At 43.5% G+C, this 20182-nt stretch overlaps 1 protein-coding gene across 9 annotated transcripts in view; it reads left to right on the forward strand.

Annotated features, from left to right (window-relative positions):
- Positions 1 to 20182, forward strand: part of nfat5b (nuclear factor of activated T cells 5b) — a 54666-nt gene that overhangs the window by 21008 nt on the left and 13476 nt on the right. For 3 of the 9 annotated variants that reach the window (XM_049030067.1, XM_049030069.1, XM_049030068.1), the window contains exons 2-6: positions 6904 to 7029; positions 15734 to 16412; positions 17920 to 18109; positions 18636 to 18826; positions 19191 to 19363. In XM_049030067.1, the coding sequence (XP_048886024.1) occupies positions 6904 to 7029; positions 15734 to 16412; positions 17920 to 18109; positions 18636 to 18826; positions 19191 to 19363 (1359 nt within the window). Of the gene's footprint in view, positions 1 to 4737; positions 4824 to 4963; positions 5123 to 6898; positions 7030 to 7066; positions 16413 to 17919; positions 18110 to 18635; positions 18827 to 19190; positions 19364 to 20182 lie in introns of those variants that run through there. The other 6 variants (XM_049030072.1, XM_049030074.1, XM_049030075.1 and 3 more) reach the window with 6 other exon arrangements.

The following is a 20182-nucleotide window of genomic DNA, read 5'->3' on the forward strand; positions in this document are numbered from 1 at the left end:
GGTCTTATTAGTTTCATGAGATTTGCCTAGCAACCACTTCAGCTGAATGTGCTGAACTCACTGACTAGTCGATTTGCTGAGAGTCGGGAGCAGTGAGCCACAACCAACCTGGCCGGGCAGGAGTTTTTCGGACATTTGCAGTTCAGCTTTTATCTTTCAGGAGAGTATATGCGAAAATAGGCGATTCATGTTTGAAATGGAACTCTGTGCGCTTCCAAGCATAAAGCTGTCAGTGCAAAAAGTGCTGTTTAGGATAAAAAGAAATCGCTGGGAGATACAAAGTTTAATGGCCAAGTCTTTGATCTTTTAAAATATATTTTCCCAGTATGACAGAAGAGTAGAAGTGACCCCCCCCCCCAATAAGATTTGCCCCTGTTGAGTAAGCTGTGTGGATGGGTGGTGTGACTGACTATTAAACAGCATCGATGATTGGAAGTGTGGTGTCTTAATCTGTTTTTTGTGCCATTGCTTAGCCTTTTCTTTTATAAATGCTTGATTAATACATAGTAATACATCGATCTTCATTTGTGGGGGGGGGGGGGGAACAGACGGTAGTTTATACTGCTGTTTAAATTTCGTAAATTAAAAATCTGGTCCCTCCTCATGGTTTTGGGTTGTTCTTGGGAAAAGGGCGTAATTTAGCCTTGAACAATGAACTCTGCAAAGTTGGGAAAAATTCTGCAGAACGTCCAAGTCCACAAAGAACATTCCATAATTTATGGAGCATCTAGATATGAGGGAACTGCCACAGGTAGCACAAAGTCAAGTTTTAACAGGCCCTGGCACTTGCAGTATATCTGCGTTTTGATATGCCAATATTAAGCTTTAAGGCTCTCTGAATTGCATTACATTTAATGACTCTTAAAAGGCCAAAGGCAGTTCCCCCCTCGCCCCTTCTTATTGTATGGCATAGATTATGCATGATAAGGAGCACATGGTGGTTACTGTGGAATGAAGTAAACATCCCCACCCCTGCTGCCCACCAACCCTGTGCTGTGTTGAATGTGGGCCCTCTTTGGTTTACTATGCTGTGAATTATGGCTAAAAATTACTTGGACTTTCAGCTGTAATCCCTGCATTCCAGGGTTCAGTGCTAAATCTCCAAAGCAATAATAGTAACTACATCTAACCATGAATTATGGATATAATGATAAAATCTCTTGTTTACTTGTGAAAGAACTAAATGACTTTAGTTGCCATCAACTAAGTATTTTCTCTCTACTACCGTCAGTGGAACTGGGAAGGAAGGGGCCCATGACAGAATTCAAGTTTATTGTGTTACATAATTATATTATTCAGTAGGAAAGCAACAGTTTAAATGTATTAACTGAACCTTTTCTTTAATGTTTGAGACTTACATTTATTTACAGGGTAAAATCCATCAGACATTTAAGCAGAAAGCCCTGTTTCTTTATGATTCTACACTGTGCTTTTACACTCCTAAGGAAGTGACCACATCATATTGATCTATGTCGTGCTTCAGACATTCATTTCGTGCATGTCGTCTTAAATATAAAAGCATATTCTGTGCATTGGACTGATGCTTTGTAGAATGCTCTCAAAGCTTATTTGTGACTATGTTGCCGGATTTAGATTCACAGCAGGTGCGTGAAACATTTTTCTCTAACATCTTCTTTAAGTTTTTGGCGAAGTGTTTTTTGTTCTTTCTCCTTTTTCTCTCTTTTTTTTTTTTTTGAACTGGGCCACCTGTAGCTGTATGGGGGGGGTGTTATCAACAACAGCGTAACATTTCACTTTAACCTTAATAAGGCCAAGTTGTTTTGCTCTGTCCAAATGACCATTTGTTGTTATACAACTGCCTTTAAGCTATTCTATTTTAAAATCATGTGTAATACCTCTTCAATGGCCATCCAGTGATTTTTCTTGTATTATGAGTTTGCACATAGTTGCCCTTTATTCTAATGATATGATTGCTAGGTTTTAAAAAACCCTGTTAACTAAAGTACAGCCCTTTCGGCATAAATCTTTAATATGTTTGGCTTTAATACGTTATAGCAGTCGACGGGTAATTATGACTGAAGAAAGTGTGTGCATTTTTGAGCTTCATTTTTTTTGTAGTTTGTGCATGTTTTGAACAAAACAGAAAATTTAGAACTGCTTACCTGCGTGGTTGCCCCCCCATATGTTTCAGATTTTAACCAAACTGGTCTCAGTCATTTGTCATGTGACCATGTAAACAAACATTAGTATCTCAAACTAAAGTAGCACAAATTAACATTTCAATGGCACAAACACAGGACAAACAACTAAGGCTTGGTTCAAATCTGACACAAATGGGGGACCGACTTCAAGGTGGTGATGTCACCTTGTAAACAAACATTTAGGTCTATATCTCAAACTAAAGCAGTACAAACTAAAATTTCAACTGCACTAACTGGCACAAATGTGGCACAAACAACTGAGACAATCTGAAACGTATAGTAATGCCGTCTTCATGTAAGTGACCTGTTAAACAGCAAATTTTAGTGCATCTAATCTGCACGTATTTCTGGAAAAAATGAGAAACACATGGCACTTGTACAAGTATTTTGACCTAATTTAAAGAAGCTAAACCCCCTGCAAGTAGGAAATGCAACTGTCTAGAACATCAGGACAATCAGCTTTTTTAATCAAGCTGTCATGGTTTCTAAGGAGCTAAGCAGGTTGTAAAACGTTCTTAAAAATGGTATGGAATGACATATTTTGTGTTATTTAACCATAATTGGACTTCAAAATAAAATGTCTTTCAGGTAGTAGCTGTCCCACAGAGGCACAGTGGCATCACTCTTTACTTGCTTCTTAGTTTTGAATTGTTTTTGAGATGTATGCATGTAACATATCTTGTGATTTAATTAGGAAAAAACCTCAGAAGCCATTTTCACATGTAATGAATTATTTATTTGCAATTTATATGGCAGACACTTATCCAATGCAGTGTGTGTGTGTGTGTGTGTGTGTGTGTGTGTCTTTTTAAATAAAGAAATTTTCAAACAGCGATTGAGAGTTAAGGGCCCCGCTCACATGCCTCAGTGACATCATTCTTCCAAGCCCTGGATATGACCCATCGACCTTCCAATCCCAGGCATAGCCCCCCTAACCTGCTGCGCCACACACTGCCCCATTAATCTCTCACATGGGCTCCGAAGCAAGTAAGCGAAAATGCTGTGAGCGTTTTTCAGTTTAGCTTGTCTCTAGTTAATAATTACCCATTTAATGAATGGATGGAAAAAGGCAAGTAGGATGGAGGATATGGGGTGGTTTGCGAAAGGGGATGTGTCGGCTGTATAAATTATACAGTAGGGTACGGTCACTTTCAAGGGTGTCTGTGCATATGGATTATCTGTGGACTGGTTTAGTTCTGGGTATAATTTACGTTTTACTTTTTTGCATCAATTTTGATGCTATTTACGGCAGATACAAACACTGTAGTTTTAAGAATGGTGCCATTCCCCCCCCCCCCCCCCCCTTAATGTTGTCATTCCTTTTTAAAACATTCTTAAACGGTCAGCTGACGTAAATGTCAACGGTGTCTTTCAGGAATGCGCTGCAACAATACAGTGTATTTCCCATTTCTTGTAAGCTATGGAAAATAATACACTCTTTGTTTTCCTTTGTCTACCTCTCCACCTGCGCAGAGACAGGAGCCCTTGCTCATCAGGTTAGGAGAAAGATTCCCTTTCGCAGTTTTCTCTGTTCAGAGAAGTGTGTGACAGTGGCCAGTGACTTGGTCTCACCTCTCCACCCCTCCACCAATGACAGGAACTGATATGTCAGTGTTTTTGGCAACGTGAATGTGAAATTTGAGCCAAATTTCTATTCTGCTAAAGTAGAACATCAGCCATTTGCAATTCTCATTTTATTAGCTCTGTTTTTGCTTCACGTCCAATTTTTTTTAATGTATGTCAATTTTAAATTAATAAATTCAGTGGTTTGCTTCAACTAAATTTCATTGTATACTAATATGCAGTGACAATAAAGCCAATATAGTCAAATCTCTTTGTGGGCTAATATTTTTTTTCTTAGCAAGAATTGATCACTGATTTGATCCTGGTGTTATGACTGTTGGTCTGCCGGAAAATTTTGACCTATTTAGTTTTGGTTTTGATGTGTTTATATTGATGTGTAGCCTTCCTGTAGACATGTTGGAAACTTGTTTAATTGCTGACATGAACTACTAAATCGACATCTTGCAGAAGTATTCATATGTATACCTATATCACATATTATTGTTTGATGTATAGTGTTTGGCTGTAAACATAGCAGTTGTGTTATAAACATTTTTTTGCTGGTGTTCATTGTTTCTATTGCAGTCGTCCTTCTTAAAGACTAGTGACGGCCATGGAAATGGGCCTTCAGGCAAGGTCCACCCCTGAGGTTGTGAAATCTTCACTCTGTTCTAGCTTTATACAGCCTCCCTTCTGGCAGCCTTTTTTGCTTCTCTACAGCCATGTCACAAGTAATTTAATTGGAAAAACAAGGAATAGGGAAAGTCAAGAGTGCGGTAGAATCTGCCACGAACATATTTACTGCTGTATTACAAACACAAATGAACAGTTTTATTTTCAGTCTCTATCCTTAAAAGACTGAGCAGTTTACTTCTTGTAAGCAGCTTTTGACCATTTCTTAATTGGCTTTGCTAAATACTATGTGCCTGCATATACAATAAGGCACTTATTTCTTTTCACCTTTCTTTAAATTTATTGGCATAAATAAAATGAATGCATGTTCTCATTGAAGATGGGTCCCTCAAACTGCTGCGACTCAAGGCTGACTGAAGTCATACCGAGTTACTTATGAAAAGGAGATGCAAGTCTCACTTGTATGTACGTATGTATTTATGTATGTATATATTTAAGAGGGAAGGTCAAATAGGGGGTCAGAGTTCTGGCCTGCCTTGTCAAACATCTCAGCCAAAACATGTTTATATACGACAGACGGTGATGATATTAACTTCCATTCTCAGCCTTCGCAAGAGGCAGCGTTTATTCCGCACTGACAAGCAAGCTCTGTGTCTCTTCAGCAAGAGGCGAGGGAAACTTGAGTTTTCTCTTGGTAAAAGCCTGTAAACTGTGGAAACACTTTTAACAAGACTGCCTCTGATTCGGTGCTGATGCCGTGAGAGGTGAGTACATATTTTCTGTCCGTGTGGTTGGCAGTCTGTTTACTGGAAGGGCTTTTGCTCTGCACACGTTCCCTTGTGTGCAGACGACTTAAGTGAGACTTTGGAAAGGCAATATTTTTCTTTTTTTTTTTTGGGGGGGGGGGGGGGTGGGTAGTATATATGATGGAGAAATTAATGAAATCCAGATGACATTAAATCCAATGCAGCACAAAAATTCCAGTTCAGCAAATCAGTTAGACGGCCTCCTTGCTACCCTGGAGTAAGCATATAAATCCCGGTCAAACACAAGGAAATGTGGAGGTAGAGTCACCCAGCAAGGAGCAAGATTGCGGGTCGGGATCCTAGAATCTCCTGGCAGGCGCTTGTAACAGATAGGCTGGTGGAGTACCATGGAAAGCCAGGGCCAGCTGCAAGTAATTAAAGCTGGGAGTTGGCGTGGACACAGGCAGCCGTGACGCTTGTGGCCAGGCCTTTCCATAATATTTGCATGATGAATTTAGACGGTAGTAAAAGTTTTATCATAGTGCTGCACTGATGCCCCCCCCCCCAGCCCATTGCAGTTTGTAATAACCTTCCGGACGTGATCAGAGGAATCTCACTGTCAGCCTGGTTAGTTTCTGTAAAACACTTGCAGCAGCAGCAGTTTTTTATTAAAAAAAAAAAATTAACCTCTTTTTTTGGAAGCATGACAGTAAGGAGAGTGTTTTGTCCGGCGAGGTCCCAGAGTGCCCTTGTGATTACAGACCCGGGCGACGGTTCAGGGCTGCATCACACGTGCCCACTCACTACGGCCCGGCTGGACATACTCACACACACGTAAACGAGGAAGCTGGCCAGTCTCAGCAAAGGGAAACCAAACAAAAATAACACGCCCCCCAGGATTGTGGAGGATGGGATGCCAAGTGATTTATGTTTGGCCCAGAGCCTTTAAGGGATAGCAGCTTCCAAAAGAAGATGCAAATCGGCCCAAAGACCTAGTTAAATTTTATCCGCTCAGCCTGTGTTCCACTCCCATATGTGGTGACGTGTATGGCTGTCGGGGCAGGGATGGTGAATGCGAATGGCGGTATGAAATGGTAACTGTCGCTGAGGGAACAGGCGGTACCCATTAGTTAATCTTTTGTGGTGCAATGTATTGGGTGGCTGAGCGGCGTCAGAAAATCGGGATCACCGAGATGTTCCGATCGAGGCCGGCTGACAGCGGAACCCCTGGCATGCCCGCCATTCCCAGCCTGTCCGTGTTTTTCTGAGCCTTGCTCCTCGGCATACCAAACATGGCCAGAGGGTATTGTGCTCGGGTTTCCCTAAAATAGCTCCCTGCCATCTGGGGAGGCCCTAGCTGCTGGGGCGGGGAGGGGCACGATGGGGAACTGCAGTCGGCATTATTCTCTGGCAAAATGGTGAGGCCTGCTTATCTCTGCCTGCTGTCATAAGCAATTTTTAAGTCACCAGGGCGCTTTGCAGAGTGGCAGCCGGGCGTGGTGGGGATCTGGTGCCCTGCCGCAGGCCTTCGGGTGAACGAAGCAGCCAGAGCTCTGTGTTTATGAGAACTTTTCATTGCCAGAGTTGAATGTGATCCATATGTGGCCTCTGGGGGATCGCTGGGGGAGGCCCCTTACCCAGGAGGCCGGGCAAAAATCATGCATTTTATCCACTGTGAGCATAATATACACTCTGTTGAATTGGGCTAAAACTGAAGAGTTTGATGGCGACCCTGTCTGTTTCCTTTGGAACTTCACTGACTCCCTCTGCCCCCTTCATCTCTCTCTGTCTTTGCTCAGAATCAGTATATGACCTTCTCCCCAAAGAGCTGCAGCTACCGTCCACCAGCGAGAACGACCCCACAGCCATGAGCCAGAAGAGCGGTGGAGAGGCGGGGCCCCCGCCCCCCACAGCCCTCGCTTCGGGTAAGCCCCCATCTCGTGCCCTCGCACTCGTCATCCCCCCCCCCCCACCCCGTTGTCCTTCGTTGGCCGTGAGCAGTGCTGGCAATGGTTCTATCTTGCTTCCTGGAGTTCAGCCCTCTTTAGGCCACCTGTCTGGTCTTTTAAACACCTTCCAGCTGCTAGGAATGTAGAGCAAGTGCATGATGCGGACTGTAGCTGTGTGAGGAAAGGCTAGCGATGGCCCTCAGAAGGGGAATGGCCCTGTTTCTGTTTGTTTTATCTGTTTGGCCTGTAATGTGATGGAGGCGATGGACTCAAAGCTTTTGGCTGGAGCTATAGCATATGTTCTTCTCGGCCTCTGTGTGTGAATAGACTTTGGCTTATTTCAATTTTAGAAATTGGTTGGTGGGTGTTATATTTTAGTTTTCGTTTCAGCATGTATTGTTTCTTTTTTGAACTTGATAATGTTCATGTCGTGTGTTTTTCTAGATATTCAGACAATAGACATTATTTTTGTTCCAGAGTACCTTTAAAATAGTCTGAGGTGGACCTTTTTGGAGTGAAACATTTTGTCATTTTCTGACCCTTTTATTTGTAGATGGAATCTTGTATGTATGTATGTATTGTATGTAAGTGGCATCAGGTAGATTGAAAGCAGAGCATAAAAGCTTTGAAAATTCAGTACTTTCATTACAAGGAGCATTTTCCATAAGGTTGTATATTTGGCAGGAATGGAAGTGATACACCAAAATTGTAACTCATTTTGGTTTCTTCACTAGTGCTTTGTAGATGTGCATGCACGCTTAGGCAGTGCTGACCTTTGAGCTCGACCTCTGCTGTGACCGTTGTGCCTTGTAAGTCAGGAAATTTTTTTTCCCTGTCTCACTTTGGAGCGCCGCCGCTTCTGCTCTTGGGGGTGCGGAGCTTACGGACTTGGAAGCTTTCATGAGCAAGTAAAATTGGTGCAAATGCCACGATTCATTTTTAAGAGGGGGTTCACAATTAAATGTCACAATTGCAATTGGCTTGTATCACCAAATCCTCTCACCACAGGCTTCACTCCATTTGGGAGTTGGTTCATTTGATCCATACAGGCTCAGCCTGAACAAAGGAGATGTTCTGAAGCTGGGTTCTAAACCATTTCAGTACTGCTCACAGAACGTTGTGGTCCAATCTGCATAAATATTATAATAACATGATTATTATAATAATGCAGTATGAAATTAGAAGTTTTACTAACTGTTCACTTGCATTTGTTTTGCAGAAGATGTTAATTGCCAGCTTATAAAGTGCTTAAATTATTTGATACACTCACATAATTTTTTTCGAAACTGCTAACACGAGTGTTAAAATAGCCACCAAAAGCGAACCACCCAATCCCTACTTGCCTGAGAACAGTGGTAACATTCCACTCACAGGCTTAATCAATTGCTTCCCTCACAAACATGTGAAACGCATAGAGAGAGAGAGAGAGAGAGAGAGGCGTAAAGCCGTAATTTGGTTGTTTTGCACAGATCTGAACTGAACATTCAAAATGCGATTCACCTTAGTCTCTTTACTCTGCCCCTCACTGAAGTCTTTAGAGTGAGTTTCAGTAGAACCAGAAGTCTATTGCCTTTGGACATCAGTACCTAACTGCAGGCACTTGCATCCCCCTGGCAAGACGGGGCTCTCTGGCTGTATCTGAAGGAAGGTGAAGTATTTTTCCAGTTTCATGATTTTTTTTTGCTCCAAATTGGCCTTACCTTTTCTGGCCTCTTTTTCATTTTTATATATATATACATGATTTATTTTTACTTTGGTTTCTTTATCCCCAGACCTATTATATAAATGGCTTTAAGTGTGACAGTCTGGATTGCTTCTCACCGTTCAGTAGACGGGGAGCAGCCCACTGGGTGAAACCTCAGGAGGTGTCCTGACTGGGGTAGGGGCCAGAGGGGATGGCGGGTGCAGGAGCAGGCCTCGTTCTCCATGTGGACTTTCCCCATGTGTCCCGTCTTTGGGGTCACACATCAGTTCTGTTAGCACTTCTATCCAGGCCCTGCATTTGTGTCACACCCGCAGATATACATGGCTGACCCCGTGACTGCCCCCACCCCCGGCTGGGTGGCTGTACCAGCTCCCACCTCTCTAACCTCAGTATCTACTTTAGATTAACACCCCTCCCCCCCCAGTGTCTCTGGGACACGATTTATAGTTTTCAGTATCAGTATTTATAGTAGTCAGCATGGCCTCTTGTGGCTCTGCACAGGCAGTATTATTTGGATGCTGGTCTCCTTCTCCTCCTTGGTTCATTGTCTGCCCCATGTGGTATATTTTCTTTCACATTCATAACTGCCTGTTGCTGTCATTGAAATGTTACATGTTGTTTTCTTTTAGGATACAAGTATTAACGTCAACATGAACTATTAATGGAAGTCCAAATTCGGCTTTCCTCGTTGAAGAATAAATTTAAGAAATGTGGTCTAGTAATAGTGGATTTTGATAGGTTTGGCACCTGAACAACTGCAGGATGGCTGTCAGACGGAACATCTCCCATTTTTAGTGTCGATACCATCATGATAACGGGCAGGACTGCCTTCACTACACTGTGAGTCGGTTCAGTAAATGCCCATCTGTGGCAGACAGGCGCTGTTGTCATGGCACCAACTCCTGTTGCCCCTGGTGACCAAAGGCCTATCCGTCACCGTTATCTTGCGTCACTCACATCCTTCCATTCAAGCGGCGATATTTCACACCTCCCTCCCCCTACCCCCACCCCGCTTTCCCTGGGCAGGGTGTGTCCGATGTCAGGTAGGGATGCCAGCAGGAATCAGACTTTTAGTTCTGCCAAAACAAGGTTTGTTGCATGAGTTGGATGAAAATGAATTTCCTTCCTTGCAAGTCTCTATTTTTATGATAAATGTGTCATAAAACCACCGACAATTACCAAGAAACAGCCATCATTATGTTAATAAATTATGTAGTTTACATAGAAATTTTATAGTCTCTGGGTATTATGTGCATAGGCAACATTTAATTTAACAGTATTGATGTTGCTTTAACATGAACTAAAAATGTATAGAATAGCGAAGGAAAGTTTCGTATGTGTTGCTAGGATGTTTTTGCCATTAATGCATTAATGCAGACCTCATGTAGGGAGGGGTGGCAGTGGCAGTATCGTTCTGTCAGTAGTGAAAACATTCAGTCCCAGAGACGCTTAACCCATCAAATCTCATTCAAGGCCATAGTCCAGTTTATTCTAGCATTCAGATATTTCTATTTTGCTTTTCAAATTTCATCGGGTTTCTCTTATTACTGTTATAACTGAGTAATTAAAAGATTTTCCCTCTGCTGGATGTGTCTGTGGTATTCAGTAGGCAATCTGGAACGCTGTGTAGTGAAAAGACAGGCAGATTTCTGCCAGCGGTGACACTGGAAGGGATGGGGGTGGGGGGGACCTCTACCCCCACCCATCTCCACTCTCCATCCCATCAGAGGAGGCAAGGGTTTCTGGGACACATGGCTCTGGGAAGCCCCCTCATGCTGGGTATCTCATACTCAGGACCCTCCACCCGGCTGAACACAAATGGGATCTGTTACCATTTTTTTAAATAAAACTAGTGTCTTGAATCCAGCTTCACCCCTCCCCTGGAGTGTTTGATTTCCTTCTGGTCACTGCTTTAGATGTCTAAGGTGTTTCTTAGCTCATTCTGTCTGCCTCTGCTCTTTTGGGAGGATAATCTCACTGGACCTCGTTACCCATTACTTCTGTCTTCTGGGAGGCTGCCGACACTTAAACATATATATAAATAAATAAAAAGGAATAACATGGTATTCAAGCTGTCCAAAAAATGTGTAAAGGCAACAGCTGATTTGCAGCCAGTTTGAGTTTACCAACGTAAACATCAATGACCAGGTAAACCCCAGGTGTTAAAAAGATGACTTCACGTTACTGAAATCAACAGATTTAGGAATGGAACTGCAGTTAGATTTTGTACAAAACCATGCTTTTTAAATTCCGCTTTGGTTACAACCAAAAAATGGAAATTGAATAAAAATAAACATTTTATCTTTTTATTGGTGGCTTCATTTAAATGGACTTTGTACCTACTTTATGTGTGTCTTAAACTCTTTCCTCAGCTCTAATGGCTGTTCAGTACTGCCATGTCACAAAGGAAATATTCAGTACAGCCCGTCCGCCCCATTAAAGAAGGCATGCTTTTGGAATAAGATGACAGTTTTTTTGTCTAAGAGCTTCTGATGGTCACAATCAGTACATGTATACTTTACTTAGCTGTGTGCAATGTAAATAAGTAGGCTATGAAATTGGCTTGGATATCTTTGTGTAATGTCAGTTTAACCTTGCTGTAATTAAAGTATCCTTTTGTGTGTTCGTGCATCATGTGGTATGTTTTAGACATAATCGGTCACCCATCCAAAGGAAGCGTCACGACGTATCAGAGTTGGCGCTGTAGTGCTTCTGCTCCATTGGCCACTGTTGTCACAAAGAGGAGAAAAGTTTATAAGGTGGTTCTAATCTCCCGGGGGGTTGAGCAGGTTTGTTAAATCTGCTGTCCTGCTCTGCAGCATGACCATGGAAGTGTGTTAGTCCTGAAAAGCAAGCTAATCAGAGAAACACTGGGTGCAGGATCACCTGTTATACCAAATTGTTGACCGCACTAATCACAGTGTATTTTGTCCGCTGAGAAAGTGTCACTTCAGTATGACCGTGATTGTGCCCATTTTTAGCTATTCCGAAGTCGATAAGGTTCAACAACTTTAGGTACTTAAAAATGCTGAAATTCCATGATTGCCTAATGTTAATGAAATCAAAACCAAAATGTTTTGAGAATTTTTTTTACCACTATCTGGTGGTTAAATGACTAGAATTAACTTCAAAATTCTTCATTGTAGAACAAAGTCTAGGTCTCTAGGTTCTGTCCTAGTGGAATTTTAGTGTCACAAAATAAAAAGATCAAAAAATATAACCGAATGGGATGGGACAGTCGATGCCGGTCTGTCTCTTTTTTTTTTCTCTCCCCATTATTCAGCAGTTCGGTAGCCTGTTTGGATCAGTGGTACACGAGCAGCCCAACATGGGGGAATCATGGGAAAGCAATAAGTAAGGAATGGGGGGGGGTAAGCTTAGCGTTCACATTCCAGGCTCTAATTCCAGTGACCAGTACAGATCCCTCCCCTCCCTGTCCATCTGCTGGGCATTTCTGTATTTCTTTTTGTTAAACAGGTGACTCATTTTCCCCACTGGAAATACTACAGCTGTCACAAGGACAGATTCTTACATGGTCACATGGCCGCCTGTTAGGACAATAACAGAAGGCCACTCCCCTAACACAGCACAGCGCAGGCCCACAAATAGTGCTTAGCCTGTAACAACAACATGACCAGAGGGGCCAAAACCAAGAGCAGGGGACCTAAACAAAGCTGAGGGATTATAATAAGCAGGCTTCACTCGCTGCTGTGCAGAGTGTTGGAAAGAACAGTCTCTCCACTGTGTTTTTAAAAGCGTGAGCCACATGGAAGCAATTTGGGTGCTGGCGGTGAAATCTACTTGTTGACAACAATGTCAGCAGACAGGCAGTGCGGGGACACGTGCTCTCAGTGGCTGCAGACCGCTCGCTGCGGTCCCCATTTTTCTATTTTTTTTTTGGTACTTTGTGAAATACTTTGCATGACAGACATTCTTAAACGATTTTTTTTATATATGTGTTTAAGCTGATTTCCATTATTTACAATACTTGTGCCAAGGTTAACAAAAAACAATGCCTTTATTTCATTCTTTAAGTTATAGGATGGAATATGAAATGTGTGAAAATGGAACTGGATTAACTCATGTGCTCCAGGTCTCCTCTGGAGGAATCTGACTGGTCTTAGGGAGGAGTTGGAGCCTGTCGGGTTTACGGCCGAATGGCTGGAGAGACGTGCAAATGAACAGAGGTGTATCCGTTATGATTTGCAGTGTCTTTCCTCAGTGTTGTTAGAACGCCTCAGAATAGCGTCATGTGACATCAGTTTGTTGGTGTCTGAAGATCAGTGTCCTTAAAGCCTGTTTTGGAGCAATTACACCAAAACACTTAAACTGAGGACCTTTCTCAGCATCTGATCTATGTCTTTAAGAAGCGACATCTGAGATGGTAGCCCACTCTGCAAGCAGTAGCTTTCAAAATGATAACTCTGCTTAACAAAGATAACACTGTTGGTTAGTTGTGTGTGGAAATAAATGAAGTCACCATCCTAGCATACTCGGTTACATTTTCACTCTCAAAGGGTCCTGTGTGTTGAAGGCATCATGCTGGTAGCGTCCCTCAGTGTGATTCCCAGCTGAAAGAAAGGGAAGCAAAGGGATGAGCAATTTGAAAGCATTCTTGAACATCTGGCAGCCTCCTCTTTCCTGTGTTCTCTCCTGCTCTGCGGTTCTCAACAACGGTGCTTTTTTGAATGCAATTAAAAAATGTGCATTTTTCTTCCTAATAACATTCCATACGCATGCTTACATTATGAAAATTTAAGCAAAACTTTTTACTTGTATGTTTCACAACGAAGTTTGCATGATTATTATATTCCTTGTTTTTGTCAGGCTGAAGTCTCTATCAGCCAGCATAAAGAAAATAAGCAGCTTTTGCCACTGTGACAGTCGGCTTTTTCATGTTTGGTCTTTAGCTTTTTCTGCTTTTCTTGATCATCATTGATTATTCAGAAATCGCCAAGTATGCCCAATGCTGAGGTTTGAATTAAACCTTCTCCTGTCTAAACAGTAAGAAGTATCACTTCTTTCTGTTTTAGGACCATTATTCTCACATATGGGAAATGTAGCCGGTTTTCATTAGACGGTTTCTCTATTAGACCATAAACTTTATTTTGTTTGTGTGTTCGTCTTCATCGGTTTGTTCTGGAATCCCACTGATGGAAAAACATTAAAATACCAGAGAGCCTACCCCCGATCTACAGTGAGGCTTTCTTGCTATGCTAAGAGCTGCTTTTATTTTGGTGAATCTTTGGGTGCATTTTTAAAAATCATTTTAGCAACTGTACAGTGAGATAATGTGCATCTTGTTGCCTTTTGGCAGACCATCAGAGCAGTTGTGTAAATACTAGGTAAAAGCAGCCTTTGAGATTACCTGCCATTTCATCTCTTCTGGCATTCCTGCAGTTTGAGGTGTGCCTTTGAGGCCAGGCCTGCGTGTATGAATCTCTACATGCCTGGCCCTGTTTTTTCCCCCCTCTCCCCCTCCTCCTGTTTATCCAAACACACTGCTGCCTCTCAGTCTTGCAGCCTGTCCCTGCTGTGGTTTGGATTGGAGTCTCCGCCATCATTTTTATCTGGTGGTGTCTGGCCGCGGTTCCTCCTTTTCTGTACTGGTGAACGGTCTTATGTTCCACTTTGCTAATAACGATACCTGCTGAAATTCTTCTCTTTGTCTGTAAGCAAAGGGGTCTTCTGAGATGTCTGTGGTAGACCTCTGTGTTGTAGTAATACTTGGCGAGGAATGTTGCCCTCCGACATTAGCAGAATATTAGTGGAACAAAGCCTTTCCCAACACTTGCTCTGTAAAGCAAGTATGGTGATTAATCCCTTTCATGTCTTGCTTCCAATATGCCAAGAGTTTGAAATAGTTTTTAATAACCTGGTCTGTAAGCTGTTTGCTTCAATTTGACGTGTCTCCATGTAATCTGATTACTTTTAAATACTTACCAACTGGAGAAAACTCATTAACACAAAACACAATGGCATGTCAGATTAAATGGAACATGGCCTATGATACTACTCCATTTCATTACTCTCAGCTTTTATCGAGCCACTTCTGTCATCTGCCAGAAGCCTGCATGCAGGTTCTCCATAACCACCTTGTTCAGAATGCTTTTAAATTGTGGTCAGCCTTCGCTACCTCATGACCCTAGACTCGTCTCTGACACCTTCTGTAGATTTGTCAGATGACCCAAGTTGAAGGAAGTACAAATGTTAAACTGTCAGTTCCATTTTCACAAACTTTTGCTTTAAAAAAAATCTATACAAGATTAAACCTTGAATGACCAGCTTTTGTTGCTCATTCGTTGTCTCATTTTTATTCCAGGAAGTTCCCTCTGAAGCAGGGAGTGTCTGCATATAAAATGGTCTGCAGTTCTCTGCTTCATAGGTCAGAAGCTTGTTTACTTTGTTTCCATGGCTACGCTCAGTCCCAACCAAATTGTTTCAACCTGTGTGGGGGAAAAAAGCTCCAATTGGCATGCATCATCTGACACATGATAATCGTCATTCGCTCTGAACTTTTTTCGAAAATTGATCTGTTAAGATTTTTTTTCCCTTCTTTGTTCCACTAAAGTATGATGAACATCATAGAACAATCACAACCGATAATGTTTTTTTTTTATGTTCCTCAGTTTACGTTTTAATCAACTTTATTTCCTAAATTGTTTTTAAAAAAAAAAAATAAAAAATCAGTTTTTGGAAGAACCTATATTTTTTAAATGGAGGCCAACATTTTCTCAATTTCAAATTGAACCTTCATATGAAACAACACATTTTTTGTAAATATATGCATACAGACACATACAGTCGACATATTTGCACACACAGCACACACAAATTATGATGCAAAATAAAAAAAAAAAACTTGAATTTAAAATTGGGAGAAAAAAAGAACGAAAAATTTCGCTGCTTGAATGGGACTGCTAGCCAACGCTGGTGGAGATGCCTTTATTCACTGTGCAATTGTACACACCACAGATGCCATCTCCACCTCCTCTTCTATGCCCATGGGAGGTCCTCGCAGTGCTTTTCCTGCCTCTTCCAGCCCCACCATTCACTCCTCTACCTCAGTCACTGACCGGACCTCCGTTCACGACAACTGCACTCCGGCTGAGGGGGTAAGTACCCGAGGGGGAGCGGAGATGCTTGGTGTGGAGGGCCAGCTGGGAGGCGCCAGCACGTCCGGGGGCGGAGGTCCCGGCAGCGGCAGTGGTGGAGGTGGTGGTAGCACCAGGGCCGGGGGCAGTGGAGGAGGCACAGGAGGTGCAAGTTCCGGAGCAGGAGGAGCTGGTGCCCAGCACCAGACTACCCCATCTAAACGGCGCACGGTGCTGAACATCTCACCACCGCCGGAAGACCTGTTCGACGACAGCCGCATGTCCTGCCAAGACGAGCTGCTGCCAGACTCAGAGCAGAGCAGCAGCATGTGGATGGATGACTCTGCCTCTAACTTCAGCCTCATGAGCTCCAATTCATACAACGACAACAATGAGGTGCCCCGCAAGTCCCGCAAACGCACGCCGCGGCAGCGACCCGGGCCCAAGCCCGCCCCGGCCGAAGAGGCCAGCATGGACGTGTTCGATGCGGACAGCGCCAAGGGGCCGCACTTTGTCCTGTCTCAGCTGGGCCCCGACAGCAAGCCCTGTCCCAAAGCGAGGTGGGTGTGCCTGGCCTCTGAACGGACCCTCTGATAGTCACATGTCCCTCTCGGCTGCCTTTTGAAAGGCTCTCCTGCTTTGGTATTGCATGGACGCTGTCTGCTACTTGGTCATTCCCAAAGTGGACTAAAGAAATGAAATAGATCTGGATTTTTTTAACATGTGAGCAAATTACACACAAATTGCCCATTACCCAAAAAAAAAAACAAAACAAACAAACCTGGAAGTCCTACACGCTTAATATTTAAGGGGTTTTGTTTCAATAATCACAGTAAATCCATCCATCTTCCAACCATTTATCCTGGACCCTCCTCCAGGCTTTATAGGACATCAGGTAGGGGCCACCCTCAGCAGGATGCCAGTCCATCGCAGGACGCACACGAATGCACACTACTACTGATTTAGAGAGACTCATTAGTGTGTCTAAACTGCATCTTTGGACTGTGGGAATAAACCCATGCAAGATGGAGGAATCATGTGAACTCGACATATAGATACACACAAATGCACAGCAGAGGCTAGACTGAGACACCCCCCCCAAGCTGGAGATGTGAGGCCACAGTGCTGTTTACTAAGCCACTATATTGCTCTATACAATAAATCATATAAAAAATATTAAAGACTGGTTCAAAACACTTCTTTGTCTTTGTGTTTTGACTTGATTTAATCATAAAATATTTTTTTTTTACTGAAGTGTGTTACTCATTCAGTTTTGTTTGGAACCTAGTTTGGTTTAAGTCAGAAGTTAGCAGCGCTGTTGAAAACGACACCTTAGTTTAGTTTAACCTGATCATGACCGCCAATTCTGTAGGTTAATAGCAGACACTTCTTCCCCGAATGCAATGGGTGGTTCCTGATGGTGCTGCCTGTGTGTTGATTCAGTCCCCTCAACGAAGGCCCTCCAAAATGTCTGCAGACAGACCTGTGCCCCTCGCAGTCCTGATAAGCTGCTATGTAAGTGGCTCTGTAAACAGCAGGCAGCGAGTTGGAAGCCACATGAGGCTGTGCCTCTGCTGGAATGCCGATAGGAAGTGGCCGGGATCCAGGCCTCGTCCCTGGCCTACTACTTTGAGTGGAGGCAGAGTTCCAAGACCCAGGCTGATCTTTCCTCTCCGTGGATAAACGAACACACGCTTGGCATTCTGTTGGAGCCGTTTAGCGGCGCAGGCCAAAGCCTATGGTTTCAGTGAAGGAGTGATTATCTGTCCCTCAGGGTACCGCCACAGCCTGGGGACTAGTTAAAGATACCAGTCACAGAATAGTTAATGTATTTGCGTGGAAAATTAGAGGCCTAGTTCTACAAACCTTTGAAGCGAGTCAAGGGTCAGTCTCAGTATTTGCATCACAAATGATTGCAAAATTTCGTTACTGATATCCCTAAGTAGAAATGTCTTAACGACACGATAGCATTGCTGTCATGTCGCGAAATCACCCTCGGATATTAAATGTTGGTTGATCTAAATTCAGTTCGTATTTATCTTGGACATTTTGATATCTCTTCTGCAGCTCTACAGAATGTTCCCCGGCGTCCAGTCAGAAAGGTGGGACGCTGTCGGGCCAGTTCCCGGTGAAGGCCGAAGGCAAAGAGCTGAAGATCCTGGTGCAACCTGAGACCCAACATAGGGCACGATACCTAACAGAGGGCAGCCGAGGCTCAGTCAAGGACCGCACGCAGCAGGGCTTCCCCACTGTCAAGGTAGCATGGATATATCTGTCTTTTAGCTTCAGCTGCTAATTAATGCTAGCCGTCATGCGTAAAATTTCATAGCTGCTACAGTGAGCATGAGCATAAGTCAGTCAGTGTTTTAATGCAGAGACATCGGTTGGTGTCTTCAGATTACGTCGAACGCTGTTTTGGTTATAGCTGTTTTTTCAGTGATCTCTGTGGGAAATATGACGCTTGCTCACATTGGTTTTGAAATAAACCATGTGACGTGTAGCGGCTCTAAATATTGACATTAGATCATACACTCATTGTGTAGGAAGTTGATGAAATGACTTTCTACAGATGCACATTGCTTATTTCCTCTTGTGATAGCCTAAGAGCAGAAGTAATACATGATATATCAGTTTCATTTGATGTTGCTCCATTGTTCGGACTGTCTGAACAAAAATATGCCTCTAATGTGCACAGCTGCTGACCATATCATGTGAACATTCTGGAAACCCCATGACCATTCATGTGCTTCCCACTGAAAAAATGTCAACATTTGTCTCCACAGTTGGAGGGCGTGAATGAGCCAGTGATCCTGCAGGTGTTTGTGGGTAATGACACGGGGCGCGTGAAGCCGCACGGCTTCTACCAGGCCTGCAGGGTGACTGGCCGCAACACGACTGCCTGTAAGGAGGTGGACATCGAGGGCACCACTGTCATCGAAGTGTGTCTCGACCCCAGCAACAGCATGACGTTAGCGTAAGGACTCACCCTCTTGCTCTTATCAGCAGATACGGTGACTCATTGATTTCCGAGTCGTAACGTCGACATGATTAACAGCACATGGTGAGCCACCAGACACACTAGAGCTCATAGAATGATACATGCCATTTACTCCTAAAGGCATCCCTCTGGTGATGTTTAGGAAGTTTTCTCCAGTCTAATTTGTCTTGAAGAGTAAGGTGCCTCTGAGTAGGAAAGATTTTACTTGTTAGTGGGACAGCCATGTTTTCCTCCCAGATGGTACCTCCACGGGGTGCTTCTCGTACCAGCGATGCCCCCTGTCTGCAGAAGGCTTACGGTGTGTGCCGACGCTGGGCTAATATGTGTGTATCCTCCGCAGGGTGGACTGCGTGGGCATCTTGAAACTGCGGAACGCTGACGTGGAGGCCCGCATCGGGGTGGCTGGCTCCAAGAAGAAGAGCACGCGTGCCCGGCTGGTCTTCCGGGTCAACATCCCGCGGCCCGACGGCTCCGTTCTCACCCTCCAGGCCCCTTCGTCGCCCATCCTCTGCAGTAAGTCTATCCCATGCTGCACCGGGACTCCGCCCAACTCTTCTAGGAATCCATCTGTCGCTTTAGGCTTATACCTCACCTGTGAGATCCACAAGGGGTTTAAGGGATTATACCCTTCCCTCGTCACTGGGTCATGAGGCATTATGTTTGCTACAGCTCCTGTGTGGTATTGGAGGTCCTTGCCCCTATTGAGAATCAGTTGTCATGTTAATGCTTATGATATATTCTTAGATCTTGCTGAAAATACAGTGTTCACATCCAAGCAGCAGGTCACACCCAGTCTACAGAAACGACAACTTCAGAAAGACCTTTTTGGTATTTAAAATTGGATTTAAGTGTTGAGTATAAAATGAGGTCGTTGACGGTTGAAAATGATTTTGAAATCAGATTCCCACAACTTAATGTCTGTCGTCAGCCTAATCAAGAGAATAAAGCATGCCTTAGCTTTCCTATCAAACAGAGAAAGGCTGATAATTGTAGGTAACAGAATGGATTTAACTGCCAGCGCACAAAATGGCGAGACTTGTTTGCTCTTAGAGTCAAGGGCTGCTTGAAGCTTCTCCTCTAGCTGTAATTGCAGTCTGTTATTAAGTTTAATCCCCACTTGCCCATAGAGCACCCTGGCTGAGTGAGGCTGGGGTACGTCCTGGACAGCATTCCAGTCTGTCACAAAGCACATATAAACCTTCATTCTCTATGGGCAATTTAGAGATATCAGTTGCTTAAGTGCATGTCTTTGGGCCACACGAAGGTTTTCTTACCCGTTTCCTGTTATCAGGCATGATCATGAATTCGGATCCTGTATGAGCATGATTGATT

The sequence above is a fragment of the Brienomyrus brachyistius genome, chromosome 11, assembly GCF_023856365.1.
Source record: "Brienomyrus brachyistius isolate T26 chromosome 11, BBRACH_0.4, whole genome shotgun sequence".
Taxonomy (NCBI): domain Eukaryota; kingdom Metazoa; phylum Chordata; class Actinopteri; order Osteoglossiformes; family Mormyridae; genus Brienomyrus; species Brienomyrus brachyistius.